Source organism: Cynocephalus volans, chromosome 7 (genome assembly GCF_027409185.1).
Source record: "Cynocephalus volans isolate mCynVol1 chromosome 7, mCynVol1.pri, whole genome shotgun sequence".
Classification (NCBI taxonomy): Eukaryota; Metazoa; Chordata; class Mammalia; order Dermoptera; family Cynocephalidae; genus Cynocephalus; species Cynocephalus volans.
The window spans coordinates 132,328,592-132,356,571 of record NC_084466.1 but is presented as its reverse complement, the minus strand read 5'-3'; the positions used below and the strand labels follow the sequence as shown (position 1 = coordinate 132,356,571).

At 53.3% G+C, this 27,980-nt stretch overlaps 1 protein-coding gene across 1 annotated transcript; it reads right to left on the bottom strand.

The window, feature by feature from the left end:
- Positions 1-21,694: 21,694 nt before the first annotated feature.
- Positions 21,695-27,141, bottom strand: TLX1 (T cell leukemia homeobox 1). The gene is made up of 3 exons (XM_063103442.1): positions 26,565-27,141; positions 24,272-24,473; positions 21,695-21,917 (listed from the first exon to the last, which is right to left on the bottom strand). The coding sequence occupies exons 1-3, from the start codon at positions 27,139-27,141 to the stop codon at positions 21,695-21,697; spliced, it is 1,002 nt and encodes a 333-aa protein (XP_062959512.1).
- Positions 27,142-27,980: the final 839 nt, after the last annotated feature.

The window sequence follows — 27,980 nt, the reverse complement described above, 5'->3', positions numbered from 1 at the left end:
GTGGTGAAAGTTTGGAGGAAAGAATCCTGGGCTTTACAGAAAAACTCTAGGACAAGGCTGTCAGGAGTCACTTAGGCTCTGTCACACACCAGATTTATCAGGGGCTGCAGATGTCTGGGGGCACTTTGTAACAGCTTTGAAAGGTGTAAATAACCAGCTCCTAGTGGAGAGAGCCAGTACGTGGCAGGAGCAGGACAGATGCTGGAACACCCCAAAACAGAGGACGAGCTCCCCCTGTGGCATTTCAGGGTGATGGCAGCCCTGATCTCTGGCATCTGGGAAAATTCCCTCCTGTGCACTGAGGGAGAGCTTACCATGTGTTGGGCCCTGCTCTAAGCCATTTACATCCACTGTCCCACCTTCACAATAGCTGCTGAAAAACTGCTCCTCTTCACGAGCCTTTGCCTTCCACCCTCTGCCCTGAGGTGCCAGCTGAAGCTACTGCCTCCCAGAGGCACTGCTGACCAGCCTCTGGGTCCTCCGGCTGTGTCGCTCACACCTGCTGGGCTTTACTCTGATTATCTAATTGTCTTCACTGATGGACTGTAACTTCCTCAGGCAGCTTGCTCTCCTACCTCCCTGGCAGAGAAGGGACTGAATTAATGTTTGTCGAATGAAGAACTGATGAATGCGAGAGTATTCCTGGCACGCGTAGCTTGGACACAGGGCAGCCGTCACAGCCGACATGAACAGCCTGGAGTTAAGCAGTGCCCCAAGCTGACGTTCACTTTAGGGAGAGTGTTTCCACAGACTGTCAACCTCGAAATCTCGAACACTTCCCCTTGGAAAACCCCAAATGACTGCACATTATATTCCTTAACATATCCACCATTCCCTCACTGGCAGGATATAGGGAGAGAGGAAATAACAGAGGAATTTTATGACATAACTGTCTTGTGCTGGGATACAGTCCCTGTAGGCTTGGTCCTGGTGTGGTGGCTCGAGTAGGACAAGAGGGCCCATCCAGTTACATCACCCAGCAAGTGAACCCCAAGAGGGCATTTAAGCTGGCTCTCTGAACTTGGGGCCAAGACCAGTCAGTCAGAGATCACATCATCAATCTCTCAGCAAATTACCTTTCGTGAGATTTTAATAAGTAACCTGGGCCTCTCCCCGTCAGGGTTTTCCCCTCACTCGTCATCTGTATGTAACTGTGGAAATGGTGACAGTGCTGGCAGACCCCCAGGCTCCCCAAGTGTGCTGCAGAAACACCTTCACACACTGTCAGGGCACTGGGAAGATTTCTAGTAGTCTGTTTTTACAGATGAAGAAATTGAGACTTAGAGAAACTCATAACTTGCTTATGACAGTCCAGGTCTGTGCTTCCAAATGTGTGTTTTAAATTTTTCTGAATGAGTCATATACTCACACAATTCAAAATTCAAACAGTTCAAAACAGCAATAAGTAAGCCTTTCTTCCGCGCTGTGTCTCAGGCACCCTATTGCCCTTCCCGGAGGACCAGTGCTATCGTTTTCCTGTTATCCATCAAGAGATTTTCCACACAAATGCAGACACACACGTTCTCCCCCATTCCAATGCACAAATCTCCTGCCCCTCCCCCCAACAGGCTAATACGCACCCTCTTCTGCATCTCGTCCTTTACTCATAACAACATATCTTAGAGTTTGTTCTGCATCATTGTATTTAGAATCGTGTCGTTCTTGCACACTATTACACTGATGGGTATATCATAATTTACTTTTCCAGTCCTCCACTGATGGACATTTAAGTTGTTTCCAATCTTTAGGGATTACAAGTGATGCTCCGAATGAATATATCTGTACCCACATCATTTCCCACACGTGCATGTACATCTGGACCAAAGTCTCTTAAGTGCTATACCTTGTTCACCTTTTCAGTCATTCATTCGTGCAGGCCCTGAGGACCGAGAGGTGAATAGTACCCAATCTCCTCCCTGGAGGCGTGTGTGCACTAGGGGCATGGAAGCAGCTCCCGGGTGGGTTCTGAGACTCATGTCAACCATGCTCTTTTAAAACCTGCACTGTACCCTTCCCAAGCCTTTCTGCGTGTGGCAGTTTTCTGCTGTATTTGTCAGCCTTCATTTCGGGAGCCTCTAGAAGGCCCCTTTGGGGAGATGCTAGGAACAGGTGCCGCACAGGAGAGCACCCTCTTGTGGATCTCTGCGCCCACAGTGTGGGGAGGCCCAGGACCACCTACCTCTCCTGGCTCTGCTGGTGCTGAGGGCAGCCTCAAGACCTTCCTTTTCCTAAGGTGCTCAAGGCAGAGGTGGAAAGTCCTCCCAAATCCTGCTGCCCCCTACTAGAGAGTGGAAGCCCAATTTGGGGGTATACTGTGCCCTTGGCATTAGGGTGTGAAATCAAGAGTAGAGATATGGAGTCAGAGAAATGGGAATCTGGATACCAAAAACAAAAATGAAGGGAGGATTAGAGATGGAGAAATGGGTGCATCAAAATGTGGTGAGACCACCCATGGAGGGAAGTTACAAAGACCATTCTTTCGGCATTCTCCAGGCTCACAGATGTCTGTATGTTCCCAGACCCCTCCCTGCAACTTTGCAACTAAGACAGTGATGCTCAAATCAGCACCAAGGCAAGTGGGGTTTAAACCCAGCCAAGTTGGGCAGGGTCAGCCCTTGAGTAGAAACAGTCTTACAGCTTCTCTCCACTTGGGAAAGACCAAGAGTTGGACTCATGGCCTGATGTGGCCCTGTGCTTCTGACCAGCCTCAGGACAGACAGTGTCCCCAGGCTCCAGTCTGGCCCCTGGTTCTTCTCCATACTAGCCTTTCTGCTAGCCAATGTCAATGGCCATACCAGATACATCTATCTGTTCCATGAGTGAGGGCTCTTGAGTTCTGGGTCCCTGTCTTCTGAGACCTATGTGCTTCTGAGGCTGTCCTGGATCCTCATTTGGGAAAGGCAGCCAGAGTCATAGGGGAGAGAGTGGGAGTGCAGATGGGGAGAGAAAGGGGTTAGCCCTGGTACTGGGTGCTTTTATAAGTGAGGGGTGTTGTAGGCAGTCTCTGAGATGGCCCCCTGTGACCCCTGCTTCTTGTGTAGTCCCCAACTCATAAGGAATCTCCCCTTGAGTGTAGGCTGTACCTAGGGACTTGCTGCTAATGAATAGAATATGGCAAAAGTGATGGGATGTCACTTCAGAGTCTAGGTTACAAAAAGACATGACTTCTATCTTGCTTGCTCTCTCAGGCTCGCTGAGTACTTGCTCTGGTAATGCCAACTGCCATGTGTGAGCTGCCCAGGGAGAGGCTCATGTGGCAAGGAACCGAGGGAGGCTGTCAGCACACACAGCCAGGGAGAAACTAAAGCCCTCAGTCCAATAACCCACAAGAAACTCAAAAACCACGTAGATGCACTTGGAAGGGACCATTCCCTAGTGAAGCCTCAGATGAGATTGCAGCCCCAGGTGATACCTTGTTTGAATCCTTGTGAGAGATCTTGAGGCAAAGGCACCCAGCTAAGCTACCCCAAGATTCCCAACCCACAGAAATCATGAGAAAATAAATGTTTCTTGTTTTAAGCTGGTACGTTTTAGAATTATTTGCTATGCAGCAGTAGATAATTAACACAAGGGTGTTCCTTTCCTAAATTCTCAGAAGGCTGAGGCAAAATCTTATTCATTACTAATGGCCTTCCCCAGTTGCTTAGGAGAATCCTTATTCTGGCTTCGCTCATGCTTGATACATAGAATTGCTCTTCAAAAGCTGCTAGATAGCAAATCTGCCCCTGCAAAACAGAGCATTTCCCCTTACAAGTTTTGGTTTGGGGGCTGCTTGTTAAGCCACTGTTGTTTTCTCTGCCTACTGCACCTCTGTAGGTGAGACATACATAACATGCTCATTGGTGGTCACACAGACATGCTGTGTATCAGTTTGGGTCGCTCTGGAGGATAATTTCCCATTTCTTTAAGGGATCTCCCCATGGACTCCCAGAAGGAGTTTCATTCATGCCGTATAACCTGTGTTTTCAGTTAGATCATCCCAACATACCCTCCAAATCCATGAAATCCTTCTAGCATCTTCATGTAATATGATGGCTGACAAGTGGACAAAAGTATCATTTTATTAATTTAGGTCATATTTTGGTACTCAGTACAATACCTGGCATATAGTGGGCATTCAGGAAGTATTTATTAAATCATCAGTTTGCTTAAAATATTCTTGACAAGGAAAATCTGAATGCGTGGAAAAGAAAGGGGAAAAGAAGGTTAACTAATTACATGGGAGGCCTGGGAACCTGCTAATCCCACCCCAGGAGCAGGAACTGGGGGAAATCCTGAGAAATTCCCTCACCAGACCCCTCTAAGTCTGTGGCTACCTTGGTAGTTAGAAGCTATGGGTTTTTCTACATGTGACACTAACTTTAACAACAATTGGCATCATTTTATTATGATTAGCTATTTATACTGTTATCTCATTATATTAATATTATTTGTGATCACCATTTTACTGATGGGAAAACTGAGGCTCAGAAAGATAAGTAACTTGCCCAAGGCCAGTCAACCACTAGACAGCAGAAGTAGGAGCTGAACCTAGGCCCATTGATTAAAGTCTGCTGATCTCACCCACCACCCTGGCTCATAGAACTTACCAAAAATACTTCCTTCACAGTTTCCCCAAATGGGCCCAGACCTACAAGGACTGGGCATCCCTCAGCCAAAGAGATCCCAGTGACCAGATGTGCACAGCTTGGAACTTGGCAGTAATGAAGGTGGACATGAAATGCAGGAGCCACAAGGATGGCTGAGCCAGACAAAGCCCAAACTCAGCTTCTCCCACCCTGAGAGGAGAGAACTCTCCACACTCAAGAGCAACAGAAAGAAACCACTGCAGACAAACCTGGAAAACATCCAGTGAATGGGGGTGGAGGTGGCCAAGGAGCTACCCCACATATCAGTTAGGGTTTAATTGCAGACAACAGACACCATCTAGCTAAACAGAAAGAGCTTTGCTAACATGCATTAAGTGATGATTCGTACTCTTCTTCTCTTCCCAGTTAACTGAACTCTGAATCTAAGCTTTGCATGAGTATATCATATTAGTGTAACCTAAAAGTCACATCTGGCACCCTAGCTACAAGGAAGCATGGGAAATGTAGCTTTAAGCTTTCTAGCACCTGTAGCACAGGAATGCACATTAGAAGAAGGTTGGATGAATGTTGAATGGGCTAATTCACAGTACTCACTACACCTCCCTATCCTCCTTCCCAGAAATTCCATGAACTCAACCCGGCTAACCCATACCCACCCCCCACACCCATCTTTCCCATCCCCAGCCTGACTGTGTCAGGGAGGAAGGACCCTCACTAACCCATGCATTGTAGATATGTCTTATCTGTTTTGATCAAATATAGCCTTGTTCTCCAGGTAAAACCAGTGTTCAGTTATACTCACTCTGCCTGCCCCTGAAATGCCAAGGTCAGGCTGGTGGGTCTGGAGTCATTGTTACCCATGTCATCAACTATTCTAATCAAAATTTCTGCCATCACCCAACAGGGCCCAGTTGGGAGGGCCCCAAAAGGGCCCCACAGGGGAGAGTCTTGGCTCAGTTTTTCTCAGAGGACCCCCCTTAATGCCAACCAGCTTTGGAGAATGTCAGTCTTTGGTCTCCTCCAAGTCTTGTCTCCTGCTATCCTGCTGACTAAATGATGTGACAAGGGCCATGTCCTTGCATTTCTATGGCCACAAGATAACCTTGATCTCTGTGGATATGGTAGAAGGAGCCCACTAACAACCATTTATTAAGCACACTCTGACTCAGCCCTGAGACAGGCACTAGGACAAAGTTGGTTATGACTCAGAGGGTGGCCTTAAAAAGCTCAGGGTCTAGTGGGAGAAGAAGACAAGGAAATGAGCACTCATTAAACACCAGGATGAGTGTGATGAGAAGAGAACATCCAGGACATTTTGGGAGCTGGGAAGAAAGCCTAATTCTGCCCTGAGGATGAGTAAGAGTTTATTGGGCCCCATGAAAGAGGAGGAGGCAGACAGAGGAAATGACATGTACATGGCCAAGGAGTTATGAGAGAGCACGGTGCACTCAGGGAACTTCATGCTGTTTGTAGAGATGGAACTCTGGGAGAGAGGGAGAGACAGGGACCACTGAAAGATTTTTATCTTTACTAACATGGGAAGATGTTCAAGATAGGTCATCAAATGAATGAGAGTGTGTATGATGTGATTCCTTTGTATTCTGTGTTAAGGATAGACCTACATATGCACATGCCTGCACGTGAATGTCTGGAAACTGACTAAAAGTAAACACATGAAATCAACGATGGTACTTCCGGGGAGGCAGACTGGACTAGAAAGGAGAAGGGAGAAGGGAAGAGAGAGGGGTAGATGGGGTGCTCATGCCACTCTGACTCCATGCCACTTTGCACTGTTTGCATTTGCATATTTTGCAGTATTGATATATTAAAATAGTTTAATGAAGGATGTCATATAATCATATTTGCCTTCAGCAAGATCTCCTTTACAAGATTTGGGGAATGGTTTGAGTGGATATTAGCTGGGCATTAGATGCTGTTAAAGAATTATTGTTCATTTTAACCAGGTATTAAGAGATTCTTGGTTTTTAGAGGTAAAGTATTATGGTATTCGACATAAAAGGGTTTTTAATCTCTGATGAGATTCAACAAAGTCTGGGCCCCATGAATTGACCTGTCCTGCAGCTGTGCAAGTTTCTCCAGCAATGCTCTGTGGCTTGGTGAAGAGAGAAAGCATGAGGCAGTGATGTAGCTCCAGGCCTAGGGTCTGGGGGTGGGGGGTGTGGGTTAGACAAAAGGACAAGGCTGTGGGTGGTGAGGGGGTCTAGGCTCTATGGAGAAGGAAAGGAAAGCCAGGAAGTTCCCAGCTGTAGTGAACAGCTGTGTGTGTGTGTGTGTGTGTGTGTGTGTGTGTGTGTGTGTGTGTGTGTGTGTGTGTGTGTGTGTGTGTAGCTTCTCAACATCTGAACACTCTTCCTATCTGAGAGGAACCCCCTATTGTGTGTGTGTCGGAGGGAGGCAGAATCTCACCTGCAACTCCAGAAGCAAACAGCCTGTGGGCATATGACTCACGTGGAGCCAATTAATGCTCCTACCCAGGATGACCGAAAGATATAGGGACAGCTGAAACAATTAGTCAAAGTGGGGGAAATGGGGCTGGGGACACAGTGCCAGCAGCATTGAGTGCCTCAGTGGCAGAGACACCAGTGGTGACTCCTGGCCAGAATATTCTTGTGGTTTGACCTTGGCTGCATTAGCCACCTTCCTAGTTCTGCACACTGCTTCTTTGGCATTTATGTGGATTCTATGAGCTACCCAAAACCTTTCAAAAACAAACAAACAAACAAACAAAACTCCCTTTCCTCTTTTATCTTTAGGGCAGCCAATGTTAATTTTTGTGCTTACTGCCAAAAACCCTAACTGGTATATAAATTGTACCAGACAAATGATAGCAGGTGAAAGATTATCAGAGAAATGGGGGAAATTGGGAACAGTTCTTTGGCTTGGTTAGGGCTGTAGGTCTATTGGGACTCAAGAATGAGAATTTGGTAGCCTATGCCATATGATACAAACCAGCTAGTTAAATTATTGCCTGTGGTAAGTGAGAATGATGTGTCCATAGACGACAAGGCTTTGGGAGACCAAATGAGATGCAGTGCCTGCTTCTAAATTACAAGACAGCTTATAGAAATTAGATAACTAGCTCAAGCCCTAAATTCTCATCTCAAAGGAGCAAACTAAACCTGTGGACTTTCTATTATTGCAGAAAATATACTTTATCTCTTGTAGCACAGGGGCCAACATAAATAAAACTGGCCCTGAAATTTGATCCTAATGGTTCTTGAACTATAATGTTAGGCAAATCATAGTCCCATCAAATTAGGACATTTATTGGGAAAAAGCAGAACCCCAAGAATTGGAATAGGGATGTGTAAGGGGCATTCAGAAGATTGAGGCTACCTCTAATCCCCAACTGTCACTGAGCCTCCCTTACAAGCTGAAGCAACTCCTCCCCATTGTCTGATAATGCTCCTCCCTTGTCTGATGATGCTGTGACTTTTTCTGGAGATACTTTGCAGGAGCACACCATTTATCCTCGTGTTTCACACTCCTACCCAACATTTCTCCTAGATTTATCAGATCCCAGCATGCCAATTGAAAAAGCAAACCTAGGAGGAAAAGTCTTCCATCTCAAAACAATTCAGGACTTTAAATCTAGGGAACATGAGAGTGCTCCAGCAAGGAAAGAGTGATAAATTTTAGTTTTGGCTGAATTTTGTATGTAGGAGCACTTACTGAAGATAATGAAGTTAGTGTTTGTAGTGGATTGAATTGACCCCCCAAAACTCACGGAAGCTTGAATTGTGTCCTCCAAGTTTTATGTATTAGAAACTTAGCCTCCACTGTGACTGTAAAGAGGGTGGGAAATCCTATTATGGTAATTGAAAGGTGGAACTTTGAGGAGGTGATTGGATTATAGGACCGTGCCATAGTGAATGGATTAAAAATGGTGGTGAGAGGTGTGGTTTGTAGGGCTTTAAAAAGAGCGTGAATGAGAAGCTCTTTCTCTGCTCTGTCTCTGCTATGTGAGACCTCTGGGTCACTGTCACCACCATCAGATGGACTTTGGACTTCCCAGCCTCAGAAACTGTAAGCAATAAATTTCATTTTCTTTATAAATCACCCAGTTCCAAGTATTTTGTTATAAGCAACCGAAATGGATTAATTCAGTGTTCTAGCTTGAGCATCTGGGGGTGGTTCTGTTTTAAGGAGCAGATAGACAGGAAAATGGACTCCCAGCTGCTCAAACTAGAACACCAACTTCAGAACCTTTGATAAGTGCTCTGACATCATTAAATTCAGCCTGATCTAAAGTTACATCAGAAAGAGCATAACCTGAAGGGGATGTGAAGACTTCTAAAGATAGGAACACTGAAGAGGATTCATCATGTGTCCCTTGACCACCCAGTCATTATATCCTGGGAAGGGTCCCAGAAGATGTTTCCTTCTCAAAAAATTTGAAAAATTCTTTGTCAAGGCAATGACAGAATCACTAGAAAGTGCTTTAGTAGACTGTTCTCTGTAGGCTGGGGATTTGGGGTGAGTAAGTGGAAGGAAAAAGGATAAAGAGGAATCTTTTGAGATAGACAGAGTATGAAAATATTTGTGTTTTATGAAAATGAACATCCAAAGTCTCCATTTAAGAGGTTCTTAATCGTCTGGTGAACAAGATAACCCACTCAGGATCTCAGTCAGTCTCCATCCCAGGCACTGCAGGGCCTGCTCAATGTACTGAACAAATGGCCCCAAGATCAAGATTAAAGCTTAGCATAAACTCAACATCTCACCAAGGCTAACCTATCTGGATACCATTACTGTAAGTGCCCAGTTTGCCAGCAACAGCAATCAACCCCAAGTCTGCTACACTAAACTGTTCTATAACCCCAGGGTGACCAGTGATGTATCTGCTGATAGCTTTGCATATGCTTTTTCTGAGCACCAAGCTTATGCCAATACATTTATCCACAGACTTATTCTATGCCTTTTAATTGTCTGGTTTCCCGTACAACATTGCCATGAATAAGAATTCATTTTGCAGTTTAAAAACCTGGCTAATGTCCTCAAGATTGACCTAGAGACTACATTTCCCAGCCTCCCTTATCACTAGTTCTTCTCAATGAAATGTGAGTGAAATTGATACGTACAACTTTCAAGTCATCTTCTTAAAGTGCTTGCCTTGGAATTGCTGCCCCCTTTCCTTCCTGCTGGCAAGGGCTCACACAAGTTTGGAAGGTACCTTTTGAGGATGTCAGAGATTCTTCCTTAGCCTGGGTCTCCAGGTGTGTTCACAGAGCAGAGCTATCTCTCTTCCCTGGATGTAAGAGAAAAATAAACTTCTATCTTACTTGAGCCACAGCATTTTTAGACTGTTAGAACAGCTTAGTCTGTACTTCATGGTAGTGTGGTGCAGTACTGCTGGATGAGGTATATGCTGTGAGCTAGTGCTTAATGTCAGGTGCTGTGTTTCCCATAAACCAATTATACGGGCCCAGAAAAAGGTGCTGGCATCTCCTACAAGTCCTCAGTGACCCCTCCCCCCAACCACTTTCTGTGACTCTTGTTTCTGCTAGATTTGGGTAACAGTCCCTAAGAGAAGAAAGTTCCCACCAAGAGAAACAATGTTTTTACTAAATTGGAAGCAGAAATTGTTACCTGGTCACTCTGGTTGCTCATGCCAATGGATGAACAGGTTAGAGGGGTTATGGGATTGGCCAGAATGATTAATTCTGAATACCAAGATCAAATAGAATTTTTTTTCTCAACACAGAGGGGCAAAAAGAAGCATTAAAGGCTCCCCTGGGATGTCTTCAAGTACTCTAATGTCCACTGGGAAAAGTTAATGGAAGACCACTACAGTCCTTAGAAGATAGGACCATCAAGTGCTCAGATCCCTCAAGAATAAAGGTTTGTTCTTACCTGGGTTCTTATCTGGGTAGAGTTCAGGCATTGGCTGAAGACAAAAGAAACATCTAATGGAAAAAGGAAGAGGCATGTCATAAATACAAAATAGGGTCTCATATTACAGGAAAAAGAAGTATGGCTTTTACTTCCTGACCTACTGTCAGGCTAGACATTTGCATATTTCAACTTATTTGCATTTTCTTCCAGTTCTTGTTTCCTTACTATTGTATTATGTGTGATGATAATTAACTTGCAGGATCCTGAGACAGGATTCCAACAGAACTGGAGAAGGAATAGAACAAAGACCCTAGACTTAGGGCTTGGAGCCTTTGGATCATCTCTCTTTGAGGCAAGCTGGACATATTTTCTGTCGTATGAGTGACAGTAGCATAACGTTGTGGGGGAAAGGCTGTAAACTTAAGAAGAAAGGCATATGTGGATGTTGGGCAGCCAAAGGTGTGGACCATAGTGAGCATTTAACATTTCCCTTTTTTAAAAAAACCTAATATCTAAACACTCTTCCTGATTGGGGAGACTTTCCCCAAACAGGGTGAATATTGGTGGAACAACTTTAGCTTTAGCATTTACTATATACGTCTAAGGGACGATGTTTTTCTCTCTCGTCTCCAACAGCTAGTGCCTGGACATGTGTCCTAGGCATAGCCAATCAAATAATCCCTCAGGAGTTTTGAATCTTGAGGGTATGAAGGAAAGATGGAGGAAAGGTTGAGAAACTTGTAGTGATGTTGATGCCAAGAGTCTAGTAACTAGGGTGCTAGCAGCAGTGCCCTAACCAGGCTTTCCTGTGGTGTGGCCTTGGCAGTGTTTCCTGAAACTCAATTTCCTTAATTCCTCAGCCTTCCTATTGATCTTGTAAACTACCTAATATCCCTGTAAGCAGTTAATTTTTCTTCTTGGGTTAGCTGAACCCAGACTTACACACTGATGTACATGGAGACAAGCAGGGATTCAAGGAAGAGGAATTCTCTGCAGTCCAGGACTGAGAAGTACTCTCTAAACCTTATGTAGATGAGATGGGCTTCTGTCCCTGAAGAAGGATACTGTTTCCTACAGGTCCCTTTTATGGACTATGGTCACTAAGAAGACCTGTTTGTCAGAACTGGGATGGCTATTGACAGTTGCCAGATCTGTGGCCCAGAGATTCAAAGGACTCAGCACACCTAACCCCTACCCTAAGTCCAAGGACCATAAAGGCAGAGATATAGAGAAGGTTCAGCTCTCTGGGGAGGAGCAGAGAGGTTGGGTTAGCTCTTCTTTTCCTGGAATCCTGGCTGTTCCAAGGAATATGAAGAGGAGACAGCAGGGCTTATTGTGATGGAGCTCACAGCACAGCTACAGGGAGCTAACTGGTGACAAGGAGCCAAGGGTGCTTCCTCTTCAACAGAAAGTAACAGCACCTGAGCAATCTCGCAGCCTTGCCCTTGCCCTGATCCTTCAGGGATGCTGCGGGCTCAGCCAAGTGAGGGGAGAACTCGATGGGGGAGGTCGTGGCGGGAGAGGGGTAGGAGGGGTGGGGGTAAAGCCGGCTGATTCCCTCGGGGGCCTCTTGGGGGCTGTCAAGGCCTCCCTAGGTCCTCCTAGAGCCGCACATGGCCCAGGACGCGGGTAGGGCTAGAGAGAAGGAGGCTCGGGTGGCTTACTTGCGGCGGGAAAGTGTGCGATTCTCCTTCCAGTTTCTCGCCTTGGAAGTTTTCCCCTTGGAACCCTGCGCCCTTCGCCTGGGCGCCACAGGGCGAACCCCGATCCAAAGGGCCCCGCCTCTTCCAGGGGCTTCCAAGCGCTTACCTGGCGGCTGCTGGGCGGGACAGGATCCCGGGGCCGCGCACGGAGGGTCGCAGGGTGGCAGGGTCGGCGCCTGCCCAGCGCTGCACGCCAGTCTCCGCCGCGCAGCCCGCAGGAGCGACTCCACCGCCGCGGCGGACAAGGGTTGAGCCCCGGGAGCCCTAGGGCTGCCTCTGCACAGTCACGCGTCCCCACAATTTATAGAGGCGGGAGAGTCCAAGAGTTCGCAGAAAAAGCGGGGGTGCCCGACACAGACAAACCACATGGCACACCTTGGCGAGGCCCGAAAGGCCTGGCACTTGTGTCCCCGGAGCGCAGGAATAAGCAGGCCGCGCTCGTCTGCCGTGGACGAGGTCGCCACCTCTCAGACCGTCCTCCCCCGCCCGGGAGAGCGCAGCGCGGCCGAGCTGAGCGACTCGCCCTTGCAGCAAGCGCCAGGTTTGGCCAAATTCTCCAGCCTCCGCGGAGACTGTACAGTTAGTGTCGCACCACACCCGGTCCTCCGTGTCCGAGCTCGGTGGAGGTTCGAGTCTGGGGACTGGTCGGATTGAAGCACGCTGCGTTTTCTTCCGACCGACCGCCCCTCGGCATCCCCAGAGGACCAGAACTGGGGAGCGGCGGTGCAAGATGTCCCTTCCCTCCGGAATCGATTTATATTCCGCCTCCCGGATGCCGGCGGGGCGGGGCTTCAAAAATGAGAGCCGGTTTCTCACCCTCTTCGCATTTCTGGTGAATTACAACCTGGCATCCAGTGCTTCTTAGTGTCCCCTGCTGTCTGGGGCCCCAACAGCCCCCGTGGCAGGGTGGGGCGCTTCTGGGTCTTGCACTAACTGTCCCTCCCGAGCTTTCCGCCCTGCTTTTGGGAGGCTCGGGCCCACACGCGGGAAGCAGAACTTTAATCACGCCCTGGGCTGTCTCCAGCGCACCGTGGGGCACCTCCACGCAGGTGTCCCTTTGCAGCTCAGGAGCTCACTGGGGCCCAACGAGCTCCTGTGCTCTGCTCTATCTGGCGGCGATGCCCTGTGGCAAGAGAGGAAGTGGGTTGCTGTGTGGAGAAGACAGTAGAATCCACCCTGGGGGTGGGGATGGGGTGGGGGGAGACTCGGAATTACTGGGAACATCGCCCCAGAACTGGGAGTTCTGTTCAGTTTGTGCAACTAAAGACCCCAGGTCTTCTGAACATCTGCTTCTTCGGCCGACCTCCTACCGAGACACCCACCACTTCCTCCATCTCCACTTTCTCTAGGCTAGACAGGAGCCGCTCCCACGGAGTCTAGGCTGGCTGGTGTCCTACCGCACTGGAAACCTTGAGGACACAGCACTGACATGGGGCTTCTGTGGGGTTGATAAACCGGACCCTACATTTTCTCCTGCCCAACTCCCTGCAGAATTCGCCCCAGGACAGTAACCACACTGCCCCTGCGCTGACCAGGAAGCCCCTAATTTCTGGCCTGAGACGGGAAGGGAGAGAAGTCGAAGCCTGTGGATGCGAAGCTGCCTATTCCCAAAGTGGGTACAAGGATACAGTTGTTTGTAAGCTCGCGTGGCTGGGCTTGTGAGCAGGTGTCAACTTGCAGGAGTTGGTTTTCCATTGGCAGCAAGTAAACGGGGAAAGCATGGGAGCAAAGGTCCCTAAACATTTTCCTATGAACCTGTGACACCGGCCTCTGAGTCTGTGTGCAGTCAGGTGTGGCCTTGTGGCCACCACAGGTGGGTAAATGCATGCGATCCCGCATTTCCCTGGACCGGAGGTAAACATATGGGTGACAGCTGGGGACAGCAGCTCTTACCCACATGTGGAGTGCATAACCAAGGGTTCTTGGAGGGAATAAGGGGGTAAATGTATAGACATATGAGGACTCCAAGAGGCTGGGCGGCTCTTTGCCAAGGCCCCTTCCCTCAGGTCTCCACCGAGCCCCTCTGATCCTACACCAGCTCTCACTCCGCCCGTCCACCCCAAGGACAATTGGGCCCCTGTGAATGCAGCAACTCATTAATCTGCTCCCTGCTCACAGGAGGGGGGAAGCTGGGCACCTAAATACGCAATATCCTACCTTCGTTTTTTGTTTTGTTTTGTTTTGGGGGTATTTTTGTATTCCTCACCCCCCACCCCCGCAATAGCCTACCTTTGAATCCTTGCGGAGGGAAAGCACCCATTGAGGAAAGCAGCCAGGAAATCGGAGGTCAGGAAATCGAGGGTCTGAGAATGAGGTGAGGAAGGTGAAGCCCTTGAGGATTGTAGGATTCTCTCCTCCCGCCCCACCCAGCCCAGAGCGTGGAAAACTCAGGTCACGCTACCCTGGGGCACTCTGTGCCATTCCTGGAGTGCCTGCAAAGAGCCACGCGTTTTCACCTGAGTGATCTCCTTAATCTACTCTATAATCCGGAGAAAGGTTGGCCTTAAAAATTACAGGCTCCTAAGATATAATTAACTTGCCAGAGTTTGGACAGCGGGGAAGCCAGGCTCAACATCTAAGCCAATCTCTGAAGACACTTCAACAGTTACCAGGGAGTGAGAGCTTCAGAAAGAGTGTAGGTGCAGGAGAGGGAACCCCAAATAAGAGGGACCATGCAGGTAACAGGGAAAGTAGTGAACATACTACAACAGGCAGTGGCGAGGCCTGTGGCATGCTGTAGAGCGCATTTTAAAACATTCTATTAGAAGGGGGTATAAAATTGCATCTCTATTTTTCATTTCGTTAGATAAAATGGAAAAAACCTACACTTGAGCAAATAAAACAAGACTGCAGGCCGTATTTGGCAGGCAAGTTTTGAGACCCTAAGGTTAGATATCAGACAAGGGGTGATAGTTTAAGACCTTGATGCCCAAAGGAGCATCAGCGTCACCAGAGGTTTATTTTAAATGTAGAATCTCAGCCCCCCACTCCAATCTAATAAGTGAGAATCTGTGTTCTAACAAGATCTTCAGGTGATTCTTGCACACGTTAAAGTTTAAGAAACTGGCAGGGGCTATTTGTGAATAAGTGAATACACCTTATATTGTATAGAAAAGAGCCTCCTAGGGACCTCTCCTACCTCCACCTCTACCACCTCGGAGAAGAGGAGGGAAGGAGGGAAGATTGTTCTCTTTTCTTTCTATATTTTGACTGACTCTTACTGATGAAAAGGTCACCATAGAAACTTCCAACAACTCCATGATCTTCAAGTCTTACCCTCCTACCCACCCCATCACATGCCCCAGCATCCTCCAGCCCAGACCGGCCCCTCCCCCGCCCCCCCCCCCCCGACCTTGCACAGAGTAGATGGAAAAGGAGAGGAAGGATTTTCCTTCCTGGTTCTCCATTCCTTTGTCTAATAAAGTGTGATTCATGCGCTTCTATTTTTAACTTTCTGCTTGTTTGAGTCCTCCCATCCCACTAACCCAGAGCAGGGAGGGGAAGGGGTAGAAGTACGCAGAACCCCCTTCCAATCCCAAAGGCTCCTGGAAGGAGGCAAGCCTGGCAGGAAAGAGCCAGAAGGTGAGCTTGCAGTAGGTGTGGGGGAGAAGGAGGTGGCCTCAGAGGCCTGGCACAGTGGGTCTGGGAGGCCAGGGGAAGGAAGGGGCTCAGCAGACTGGATTGGACTGGAGGCAGTTTTCCCAGAGCTCTAGAGGGCAAGCACCCAGCCCACATCTGGGCTTCAAGATCTCCCTCCACAAAGTCAAGGCTTCAAAGGAGGTTAGTTGGTCTCACCTCCAATTCCCCCCAAATCCACCCTAAACTCGCCCATCCCTCGCAAAGGCCCTGGCTCCAGCGTTAGACCGCTGGGCTGGAATGCTGGTTCCACCGTTTACCAGCCGCGTGCTCTTAGGCAAGTTGCTTAACTTCTCGGAACTTCAGTTTTCCTTGTCCACAAAGTGGGGATAAAAATACTAACTACCTCACAGGGTGGTTGTTAGGAATGAATTACTACTTTTAAAGCCTGGTGCAGTGCCTGGCACACAGAAAGCTCTCAACACTGTTGCTTAGTTATCTTATCGTTATTATCCCTCACCGCCCCGCAGGTAGCATCCGCCCCTGCGCTCCCAAGGGTGGCTCAGATAATCCAAGCTCCCGGAGCCTTGACTTAAGGCGCCTCTCCCCGCGCGGCCCCTAGAGGGCGCCCGGAACTCACTCGTCCTGAGTGCGGCTCCCACTTCTGGGTGGCTGCTGATCGCCGCCGCCGCCTCCAGCTTTTGGGTCTTGCGTCGCCTCCCGCAGCAACCGAAGAAATGTGGGCTCTGGGACCACAGGGCGGAAAACGGGAGGGGCAGGAGCAGCTCCCACCAAAGGCTTCCCTTCGGGAGGCACAAAGAGGCGGGGCCTTGCACCCCCACCCCCCAAACATCCCTCACGACCTCCTCACACACACAAGGAGGCCGGATTTCCGCAGGCTTCGGGGAGGCAGCGGCTGCCGCTGGATCTTCTGAGCCTTGCTAGGGTCCTCGGCCGGATTCCGGGGCGATCCGCCGTCCCCAAGCCCAGCCTCATGTGCATGGGGTCCAGTCGCTGCCTGAGCTGCAAGTCTGGAAGCCTATGCGCGGGCCCGAGGAAATCCCCACCTTCAGGTTGGCGGAATGGAATTAGACCCTCCCCCGTCTGGGCTGGGGAGGAGAGGAGGGAAATGGGAGGAGGGGTGCCCACAGGGTAACCTCCTACAGGAGCTGGCCGGGCAGTGACAGGCTGAGCTTGAGAGAGCTACAGCAGGCGCCAGCAGGGAAGGTTGTGTGTGTACATGTGTGCCTGGCACCGCACACCTGTAGGTCCTCTAGAGTAACATTGTACACCCAGGTTGTTGCACAGTTGGAGAGGGTAGGAGAGGCTGTACATAGCAATGCAGGCTCTGAGGGGGGGGGATGTGAGTTTGTTCCCACCCTTCAACATAACATGGGCACCCATAGCTCTCTCACACTCCCTTGGCCTTCCCCCACCGCAACCCCATCTTCTGAGTCTGCTCTGAGCTCCTTGAAAAACCCGGCCTGGCTCCAGCCTTTGCTCAGCCTGATCCTATCAGATTCCCCAGGATAAGAAACCCAGGGAAGGGTGCAGGTGAGGGATACTGGGGGCCTCCCTGGGCCAATCATGCCAGGGCTGAATGGGGGGGGGGGGCAGGGAGCACTGGATCGGCTATTTTGAGCCATGCAGGAAGAGAGGTGGCAGCTCCTACCAGATGTCTAGGCAGCAGTGGGGCTGTGAGACTCCAAACCCTGGGCTGCACAGGAGTTGGGAGAGAGCAGGACTGGAGAGCTGTGTAGGAGTGACAAGTGTGGAAGTGGGTATGAGGGGAGCAGGAGGAGCAAAGCATGAAGGAGGGGTCTCCTCCTGCATCTGAGCTGAGGTGCCCTCAGGGCAGCCCTGGGGCCACATTCTCCCAGCTGTCCTGCAGCATGGCTGCTGAGTCCCAGCTGCTTCAGCTTTGCCAAGACCAGAGGGAGTTCCCTGCTTTGTTGTCTCTTGCACCTGGAATCTACCTTGCCCACCTGCAGGTCACTCACACCACAAACAGGGTACCCATCTGAGTCGTGGGCCTGGGACAAATCCCACACCTGCCACTGCAGTGGGGGCGCCACAAGGCATTCAGTGCTCAGGCAATGCCCACACAGACCCCAAGTACAGATCCGGCCACACAAAGCTGCTATTATAGTTAACAGGTTGAGCCAGATTGTGTGTGCCACCCACCTCACAGCACGGGGCCTCTGGGACCCCATCCCCGGCTTGGTTCCTGGGGCCCGCAGGCCACCACTCACTCAGCCACCGCGCTGGGCCGCGCCGGGTCTGAGCAGGCGCTCAGGGCTCGCTGGCCGCGGGAATTTGGTCCGTGCAGCCGGCTCACTCGAGCCAAGGAAGGAAGCGGGCCTTTCTGCTCGGACAGGTTTGTTAATTCCTCTTCTCTCCCAGCACCTCTACACACAATTATTCGGATACGTTCCTTTTCTATTTTTGAGCAGAGACCGGTCTTTTCCGGCAGGCGCGGGGACGGCCGGGAGTGTTGAGCTTTCTGTTGCGAGTCCTAGTTGGCGGTGACCGTGACCCTCGCAGGCCCTGCCCTCCAGCCTCCGCTCCTCTCCGCACCGAGTGTGTCGGTCCAGCCGCTCGGCCTTTCTCCGCTGCCGCGGCGCTCGGCGGACGCGGGATTTGCTGAGATTCGGTCCCAACGAATTCTGGGCGGCCATGGAGGAGTCCCGCACGGCCCCTCAGTGCCAAGGTTCCCAGCGCCTCTGGAAGTCTGGCACCCCGCGGAGGCCTCGCCCAGGGTCTGGGGCATCGAAGGGGCCCCGGGAGAGCGCGCGACCCGGGAAGCCGAGCGAGCGCCGGAGCAGAGCGCGGTATCGGGGCGTCCGGGACCCGGTGCTGGGGAAGATCCCGGCGTGCGGAATGCCCGCTTCTGCGCAAGGCTGGAGAGCAGCGGGGCCGAGGCCCCGGGCCTGCATCTGCCACGCACGGAGGGTGCGAGCGCCAGGCCGTCCAGTGAGGATGGAGAGGTGGAGGTGTCTGAGGGGCGTCATGCCCCACTTGGCTTGCGTTGTCTCTCAACAGGGGGTAGAGAGCGGTGGTGAAGGGCCGGGCTTCGGAGCCGGTGTCGGGCTGTGCTGTTCCGCCGGCAGCCGGCAGCCGCTTCCCACCCCTAATCCTTGATGGGACAGTCTGTGGCCAGAAGACATCCAGGGTCCTCCACGCTCAGCAGCCTGTTAAGGCGGTCTGGGGGATTGGAAGGCGGGAGGAAGGCCCTGGTCTCTCCCGGGGCTCAGCGGCTCGTGTGGCCCGAGGCATCGATGGTGCGTTTAAAAGACTCGAGTGGCGGAGAGAAACCGCACCCCACGAAGAAGGCAAGGGCTCTAGGCAGCTCCCCGCGGCTCCAGTCCCGGAAGGAGCGGAGGGGACAGCCAGACCCGCCCAGGTAGAAGGAGAGGAATTCTGTGGATCTGGGAGGCCGTTTCTGGATTTCTCTCTTCCTGTTGTTGGGCGCTGCGGCCGGTGAATGCGAGGGACCCACTGCAGACCCGGCGCTGCTGCCAGAATCTCTGCCCATGCCCAACACACAGCTCGTCAGGGCTGGGCCTGAACACTCGGTGGGCCTGCGAACCAGGGCAGGGCGGCCGGCCACGTCCTTAGGACCCAGAACCCTCTTCTCTTGCCGAGATCCAAGAGGGCCACGGAAGAAGGGATGAATGAGCAACCCCCCCCCCCCAGCAGAATTTCCCCTTGGGCTTCTGCAGGTGGGAGGTTGCTGTGCTCTTTGTCTATATATCTCAACTCCTGAAGACTGCTGGGGCCAGATGAAGGACAGTAACCCTGCTGGTTTTGGTGGCCCCCCCCCCCCTTGGTCTAGGTGCACACAACTCTGCAGACCTGTGTACAACCACACCCCACTGACTTCTAGTTCTTAGCCTTAAAGTTCTCTCACTCTCCCATTCCCAAGAAAAATCCATCCCTCTACTTCAGCTCACCCCGAGGACAGTGAGTTCCCCAGCTTTTTCCAGAAAAGCAGGTCCAAGTTAGTTCTGTTGTTCTGGGATCAGTCTAGCAGGTGGAGGACTAGGTGTTACGGGGTGTGTGTGTACAGTGACTGCTGTTCTGTCCAGAGCAGTCTGGGCACTCTATGGAGGTCCCTGGAAAGTCACTTCTTTAGATTCCTCCGAGGCCAGGCTAGTGACACTTAGAGCACCAGAAAGGATCATGGCCCTAATTCCTGATTCAATGTGCCCCAACTTGTGCAGTTTGATGGGTAAGAGCCTAAAATCCCAGAACTCCTAGCAGATACTGATCCCCCCATAATGTATCTGCAAATTCCACTTTAGACTTCCACCACCTCATATACCATCAGCCCACAATTACACCTACTCATTTAACCACACACTCACCCACAGAGACAGTTTCTGCAATGATGCATACTCCCAACTACATTCATTCCCCCAAGTACATACTGTCACACACAAATACATACAGCTAAAATACACAGCTCACACAGGATTACATCTCACAATTACACTCATCTGATTAAAGATGATACACAATCACAAACATTCACATATTTAACATAAAAATGGATTCAGAGAGAGAAACTAATATGTACTCTCACAGCATTAACATGATTCATACACAATCACAAAATGGGTGATTACACAATTACCCAAAAAGACACAGTCACACTCACACATGGTTACACACACTGAGAAGCCCGTGCACACAATGATAGTTTCGATTTGCAACTTAAGCAGAAACAAATATTTACACACAAGAATTGCAAACACAATTACACACTGCAACACCATTACATTCACTGTCGGCAACATCCTGATTGCCCACAACATCACAAACACACAATGCACACACACACAACACTCACACACAAAGAAATCTACATCTTCTCAAGCACTAGCAATCCCAGGAGAGCCTGGCTCTCTCTCCTCTCCTTTGCTTTCTATTCATCTGTCCTCGTCCTTCTTTCCTCTCTCTAGAGCCTGAGGGTCCTGCTCTCCCATATGTCCCCCAAGCACAGGTACCAGTGGCTGCCCTTCAAACACCAGCTCACACCAAACCCAAATAGCTGCAAGATACTGGGCTCAGCAAGGAGTGGGCAGCCCTGACTCCGGATCCGGAGGGTTTTATTATTTTTTCCACATAAATTACACAAGCACTTTATAAAATGGTTACACAGAAAACACCTTATAAGTGCATAACTTAAACCCCCCCTACAAACAGGATCTGGAGAAATGGGCTTGAGTTTGTGAAAACCTGTCTGTGCGTACCTGGGTGCAGGTGGGATGTGTGGTGGGGGCCTGGCAGGCCAAGTGAGGCTGTTGTGGCTGGTGTGTGTGGGGTGGTGTGTCACAGTGTGGCTACGGCCTTGTGTTTGGGGGTGGGGGGAAGTGCCATGCTGCTTGGAATGAGTCTGGGTCACCCTTGGCCTGTGCCTGATAATGAGGGTCAAGAGTGTGAAGGTTATGATCCTGTGTGTGCATGATACTCTGCCATAGGTCACCCATGTGTGGCTCTGAGGTGAGACCACGAGGAACAGTGACATCGCCTCTATGTGGGCCTATGAGTCCCCATGTGTGTGATGAGGAGTGGGACACAGAGAGGGAGTTTCCCAGGGCAAGTTCAAGATGGCAGCCCTGGGGATCCCCAAAACTCTTCCTCCCCCCACCTCCCTTGCCTCTCTCTCGGTTCCACGTTAAATATCAGAATAAAACGAAATAGACGCAAACTGAGAGGACTTTAAAAGTTCCGGCGAGTGTGGGACCGCATTGACATCTGGGAGGAGATCGCCGTCCCTGTCCTGCGCGCTCAAACAACGAAGAGAAAACAGTGTCGGCCGGAGTGCGCGGGCCGGTGCAAGGGACACGGCGTCCCCCTCCAGCGTGCAGTCTGTCCGCGGCTGGGAAGGGTGGAGGAGAGTCCTGGCTCTCAGGCCTGGATGACCCCAGACTGAGCCTGGGGTCCTGCAGGGCGGAGCGGACAGGCTCACTCGCAGGCCGACGCCACGGACGTGACGCTAGTGATCTTGGTCGAGTCGTCAGACCACGGCTGCAGGTTCTGCAGAGCGAAGAGCGATGAGTTGTGCACGCACAGTGGGTCTGCAGGCAGCGGCTGAGCCAGGCTCTTCTGGAAGGCTTCCTGCTGCAGCTGCAGGAGGATGCGGTTCGCCTGCTGCCTCTCAGCCTCACGCTCCTCCGCGGTCTGCCGTCTGCATCGGGAACAAGCCGTTACCTGCCAGGGCACTGACCCGGCTCCTGCGCGTGCCCCAGCTCCCGGTAGGCTCCCAGAAGATTACCTGAGCGAGTCAGGACCCTCAAGAGAAGGGAATGCATTAAAGGGGCCCAAACGGGAGGTGGGGGCTCCAAAGAGGAGCACTGCGCTCTCAGGTTATCTGAGCACCGACTGGTTATCTGACTGGGAACCCCAAAAGTGGATAGAACTGAGATATCCCAGAGGAGCATTGGGAAAGTCCGCCAGGCTCAAATAGCTGGGACTCCCCATCTACCCGCAGCGCCCACCCTCCCACTGGCCTTGCACAGTGCAGCCAGGAGCAGGATAGCATCTGGCCTCTCCCCAGCCCCGAGGGAGACCAAGCTTCGGCCCAAGTCCTGGGGGCCCGCCTCACCCTTCCCACTGAAATGCAGGACAGAGAGGCAAGGGCCAGCAGACATGCCAGCCCTGCCGATCTGCCCTGCCGGACCTCTCTTCTTCTCTCTGAGAACGTCTCCCACGCCTCGGGCCTCCTGTGCCGAGCCCTGTGCCCTGCCGGGGGCTCCAGGACAGACCGGCTTCCTCCCAGACGGCCCAGGGACGCGATGACTCACTTATTCCATTTAATGCCGCCCCTCCACCCTGTCAACTGAGATCAAACGTCTGTCTCTAAGGTGGACAGATCTAATGGGAGTCCCCGGGGCCTCCAGAAGCAATTTGTAGGCGATCGATGAAGCCGCGCAAGGCCTGCGAGGGCCTCTTCCAGCGGCGGCCGCCGGCCTTCTCCGCGCCGCCCCTTCTTGACTTTTCACTCGGTGTCTTTCTGTCTCTCATCTGTCCCTTCTTCCCTGCATTTCAAGCTGCCCCAGTGTTTCTCTTCCTTTATGCTTTGTGTCCTCTCTCTCTCTCTCTTTCTCTCTCTCTCCCCCCCTACTCCTACCCACTTCCTTCTTTCTGAATTAAGGGAATTTGTTTGAAACGAAAATGGCTGTGTTAGTCATCCACTGCTTTATTATAAATAAGGCTTCTTCAGGCTGTCTGTCATTCTTTTTTTCTTGGGATGGGGTGTCTCTCTTTGACCTCCCTCCCCTTTGTGTTTCACTTTCTCTTTGCCTGCAGCCGGCTTTCTCTGTGCCTCCCCCAGGCCTGCCGCCTTCCCCCCTCGCCTAGGCCGCGTCCTCAGCAGGCCTCGGGACCACCAGCCCTCCCCTCCCCCTCCAGCTAGCCCCTCTCCCTCTTTAGCTTTCCAGAGGTCTGAAGCCCCGTCCCCCACCCCTTCCCCAGCGACAGGAATGCTGGTAGACTCTCGGGGCCATGGCTTCCTTTGTGGCCCCGAAGGCGGAATCCCGGGCAGATTCCTCGCCCTCATTCAGGAAAAGAGGAAACTCCAATTCCTTCCTCCCGCCCCGAGGCCCGCCCGGCCCGGCGCCGCCGACTTTGCCCAGACTCTTGCGCTCACCCCTGGGGCCTGAACTAAGGAGACACTCCCGGCGTGCGTGGAACCGAGTATGCGGGCCAGATGTGCGGAGGGTTCAGGGGTGCAAGAGGGTGCAGCCGGAGACAGCGTCAGAGTGTGCGGAGAAAAAAGCGACTTAGGAGTGTGTGGGGAGCTTCGTGTCCCTGAGGGTAAGGGAGAGAGTCGGGTAAAAACGACAGAGGGCGAGGTACGTGCGTGTGAAAAAAATAAGTGTGTAGTAACTGTAGTTGTGGCTATGTGACGGGAGAAGGGGCAATGTCTCTCTTTCTCACACACACCCATCTGCTCCTAATTGATCCCCCTTTCAGCGGGACCCGCGAAACCCCACCGCAGCCGGCGCGGATTGATTTTCCCCCTCCAGGGTGGGGGGCCTGCTGCGCCCAAGCCGGGCGTCTGGGGAGGAGGCGGCGAGCGGGAGCCAGCCCACGGTCTGGGGCCCCAGACGCTCTGCCGGGAGCCCGGCGGGGCCGAGACAAGGCGCAGGCCTTTCTGCCTCCAGTCTCCGCGACAGAGGAGGCCCTTCGGTAATTGCGGGTTTGCGCAAACAAAAAGCCCCCCAGACTCACTGAGCCCAGAAGGTCACACTGCACAGAGCGCTCTAACCCTCCTGCTTGTCCAAGCGGCGGCGGAGGCCAGCCGCGTCTGCACGGGCACAGGATGTGCCGGACAGAAAGCCCCGAAGCCTCTGGTAAAACCGAGCCGAGGCTCTCCAGCCCCAGGCCGGCTATCAGCCTCGGTTGCTTCCAGCTCCCCGCGTGCCTAGCAGGAGCCCGCTCCTCCGAACCGATCGGAAACCCGCGAGCGGAGGAGCGTGTGCGCCGCAAGAGAGGACGCGAGCGGGCCGAGAGCTGCCCGACTGCGCCCCGCGTACTCACCTCCACTTCGTCCGTCGGTTCTGGAACCAGGTTTTGACCTGCGCGTCGGTCATTTTGAGCGCCTTGGCCAGGGCGGCGCGCTCGGCCGAGGCCAGGTACTTCTGGCGGTGGAAGCGCTTCTCCAGCTCGCAGATCTGCAGGCGCGTGAAGGACGTGCGCGGCTTCTTCTTCTTGGGGGGCGTCCGGTTCTGATAGGGGTGACCTATACGGCGTGTTACAGTGAAGGGTGAGAGGGCCACTGGAGCGGGAGACAGACAGACGGCAGAGGCAAGCGGCAGAGCGTCAGGAGGCGTCCCAGGCCCGACACCCCGCGAGTCAGCGAGCGCAGCGGCGGGACCCCTACGAGAAGCGCTGTGGTCCTCCCGTCAACCCGCAGCAGGAAACGGCCCCGTCCCGCCCTCCAGGTCAACGCCGCTGCTGCCACCACGGAGGCCTCCCTAGCCCCAGGCTCCCGCGACCCCAATCGCCACCCCGCTCCCCCCACCACCCTTGGGGCAATCTAAGGCGAGCTATAAGTCGCACACTGCCCCCCGCCCCTGCAGCTCCAGGGCTCCAGGTTCAGAAAGACTTCCAACAGTAAGAAGCCAAGCTGTTCAAGGCCCCGACTCTGAGTCCCTCCCGACCTGAGCTCCATCACACAGCCACACATACAGGCACAAACTTCCAAATTTTACACGCAAACAGGCCGACACGCACTTAGACAAGCACAGGCACAAGCACACAGGACACAGGACAACACAAAGCCACAGCCATATACTCCCTCAGGACCTTGCTCATGCCTAAAACAGGATTAGGACCTGGGGTGGCTCCCTGAGGCAGGCCTTCTGTGGAGCACCTTTCTCCAGGGACCCAGGGCCAATAAGCTCCCGCCAGCAGGGCCCTTCAAGACTGGCCCGGCCTGGGTGGTGGAGTAGGATGGGGACCAGGCTCTGCATCCCCAGGCCTGAGAGGACTCTGGTTGGGGCACAGGAGCCCTTTGACTGAGGGTCTTTCCTGGAGGCCTGGAGCCAGCAGCTGTTCTGCCTGTCACTGCCCGCCCCCACTTCTGCCATGGCCCCAGAGTCTGGTGAGAGGTTCCAGGAGCAGTCTCCCTGCCTATGCTGCCTGGAACAGGAGCAGGGGGCCTGGGACACCTTGGGCTATCCTTGCCCAGTGGCTAGCTCTAAGCTGCTTCTCCCACGGTGATTATGCACAAATACCCTCCTTCCACTGTTGAGCCCTGGAGTCCAGGGTGCCCAAGAGTCCCAGTGGCGACCAGTAGTGGCCTGTGCCTCCTGCCTCCCCTCTCTAAGGCCCAGCCAGCGGCGAACCCGGGTTCAATTTGTGGCTGCTTCCCAGTGGGACTTGGGGGTCTGTCACGGCCGGAGGATCGTCGTCTCTGATCCAGAGAACGCTAAAGAGAGCGGGAAGTGAAGACTGCAGGAAAGGGCCAGCAGGAGAGCTGAGTGCCGAGAGGAAGCGGGAGCGGAGGGAGCAGGGACGAGCGGAGGCAGGCGCGGAGCAGGCAGCGGAGAGGGCAGCAGCCAGCCACCACCTAGTGCGGAATCGTTCCGGGAGTCGTCCTCCCGCCACCGATTGATCGCCAGCCGGGCAGTGCATTATTAACGCCGGGCACAACAGGGCTGGGTCCATGGGAGGACGCCAAGCCGAGACAGAACGAAAATGAGGAGCCAACTGTCCCGGGTGGCTCAGCCCTGCGCTGCCACCGATCCGGACGAAGCCCTCGGTCCGGGAAGAGGAAAGAAGGGCCCTTCAGCTCTGGGGCTTTATCCAGACTTGGGGCCTCTGCCACGACGGGCACCGGAGTTTGGAGCAAGAAGTGCGTGCGTGTGTGTAGGGGACGGGAGGTGGGGGAACCTGTTCTTTTCTTGTGTCTGATTCTGGGGCTCGCCGCCTTGGTCTAAGAAAGGCAGCTGGGTCGGAAGAAACAGTTTGTTCACATCTCACCCCTTTATCTGAGATTCCTCAGCCCCAAATGCCGGGGGAAGGTAATTCTGAATCTACAGCCCCCTTCCCTCTGCCTCATCGGGCCCAGGGATCCCAAGAGGGAACCAGGGAGAGCTTCTCCCAGCAGGGGTCCTGCGAGAGAGACAGCAGGGCCCAGGCTGGGAGAATTCTTCAAGCATGGCGATTCTTCGATCATAGAATCTGGCGGGCGGCTGAACTTGGGGGAAGCGCCTAGAGAAGCTGGACGACCTGGTGAGCAGAGGGGGCTGGGGGAGCTCCTGGGCGAGGGAGGGGTAGCGCAGAGCCCGGGCCGCGGCCAGGAGGGGCGCGCGCGGGCCGGACTCACCTGTGAACCTGTCCTTTGTGTATCTGCGGTTACTCTCCATCCAGGGGAAGGTGAGGCCGGTGAGGTTGTTGACGCCCGGCACGGCAGGCACAGAGGGCACGGTGGGCAAGCCAGCGGCCAGGGGCTGGGAGTGGGCCACGGCTCCAGCCAGTGGCCTGTGCGCGGGGACCCGGATCACTCCCGCAGCGCTCAGCGCACCCCCGCCACCGCCGCCACCCCCGCCGCCGCCGCCGCCGCCCGGACCGGGACCGCCTGCCAAGGCCATGTTCACGTTGTAGGAACCGGCAAGCGGACCCATGCTGCAGGCGCCGCCGCCGCCACCCGCCGGGCCACCGGGGCCGCCGGGGCCGCCAGCGCCATAGGCTCCCGCGCCCCCGGACCCCGCTCCGACCGCGGAGCCCCCGCCGTAGGTGTAGGCTCCTCCGACCAAACAGCCAAGGCCATATTCTCCGTCCTGAAGGCGCGAAGCAGGCCCCATGCAGCCACCCTGGTCCGGGCTGTTGAGGATCTGGTCGATGCCGAAGCTGATGGGCTCCGCGTGGCCCGGGTGGAGGTGGTGCGGACCTAGGTGCTCCATGCTGGCCCGGGCCCTGGCCCCACTGTGGGGTAGGGGGCCCCGGGCGGCGACGCTCGCCGCCCTTGGCTCCGGGCGCAGCGAGCAGGGGCGCAGAGGCAACAGCGGCTCCTGGATGCGCTGAGACTTGGAGGCGAAGTGCGCAGAAGGGCTAAAGTAGGGGGGAGGGGAGGGAGAGCGGGCGCCGTACTCTTTCCCTCTCTGGCTTCTCCTTCCCTTCTCCGGCTGCTCGCTGGCTGTTGACTCTGGGACATCAATCACCGGGCGAAAAAGCCCGGTGCGAGCGAGCCTCGCCGTTTCGGCCGGGTCTCTCCATTGGCTGTGCGCGGAGAGGAGCTGGGTGAATGACAGCGCGGGGGAGGGGAGGAGAGGGGGAGAGAGGCCAAGAGCCGAGACAGACGCAGGAGCCTGAGACAGAGGGACGGAGACCAGGGCTCAGAGTAATTCATGAAGATAGAGAAGAGGAGAACGACGAGGAGAGGCTTAAAAGGAAAAAGAAAAAGAACAGGAAGCGGCCATTCACAGAGATGGACAGACAGACGGACCCAAGGAGGGGGAAGTCACAGCCTTCCTTCCCGCCTGGCGAAAACCACCCCCTCACTTTGAATTGGGCAAAAGGAGCTGAACCCACCAGGCCTCTGGGGAAGGGGTGTCCCTGCCCAACTGGAGAATCTCCCCAAGGGCTCAGCTGGGAAACACCTGTCACTCAACCAGGCGATTTATTCCAAACTTCAAGTCCGGCTTGTTAGAAAGTAGAAGACTGTCTATTCCTTAGGTATGGAGCCCAGGCCCTGAGGCAGGACGATTAGTTCAGGCTTGTCCTTCTTTAAAACATGGGCCTA

Bases quoted from the DNA above. Each gene is read 5' to 3' on its own strand.
- TLX1 (XM_063103442.1), bottom strand. From the start codon at position 27,141: ATGGAGCACCTAGGTCCGCACCACCTCCACCCGGGCCACGCGGAGCCC. The intron at 24,474-26,564 runs GTGAGTCCGGCC...CACGCCGTATAG, and splicing joins CACAAAGGACAGGTTCACAG to GTCACCCCTATCAGAACCGG. The intron at 21,918-24,271 runs GTGAGTACGCGG...TTCCCGATGCAG, and splicing joins AACCGACGGACGAAGTGGAG to ACGGCAGACCGCGGAGGAGC.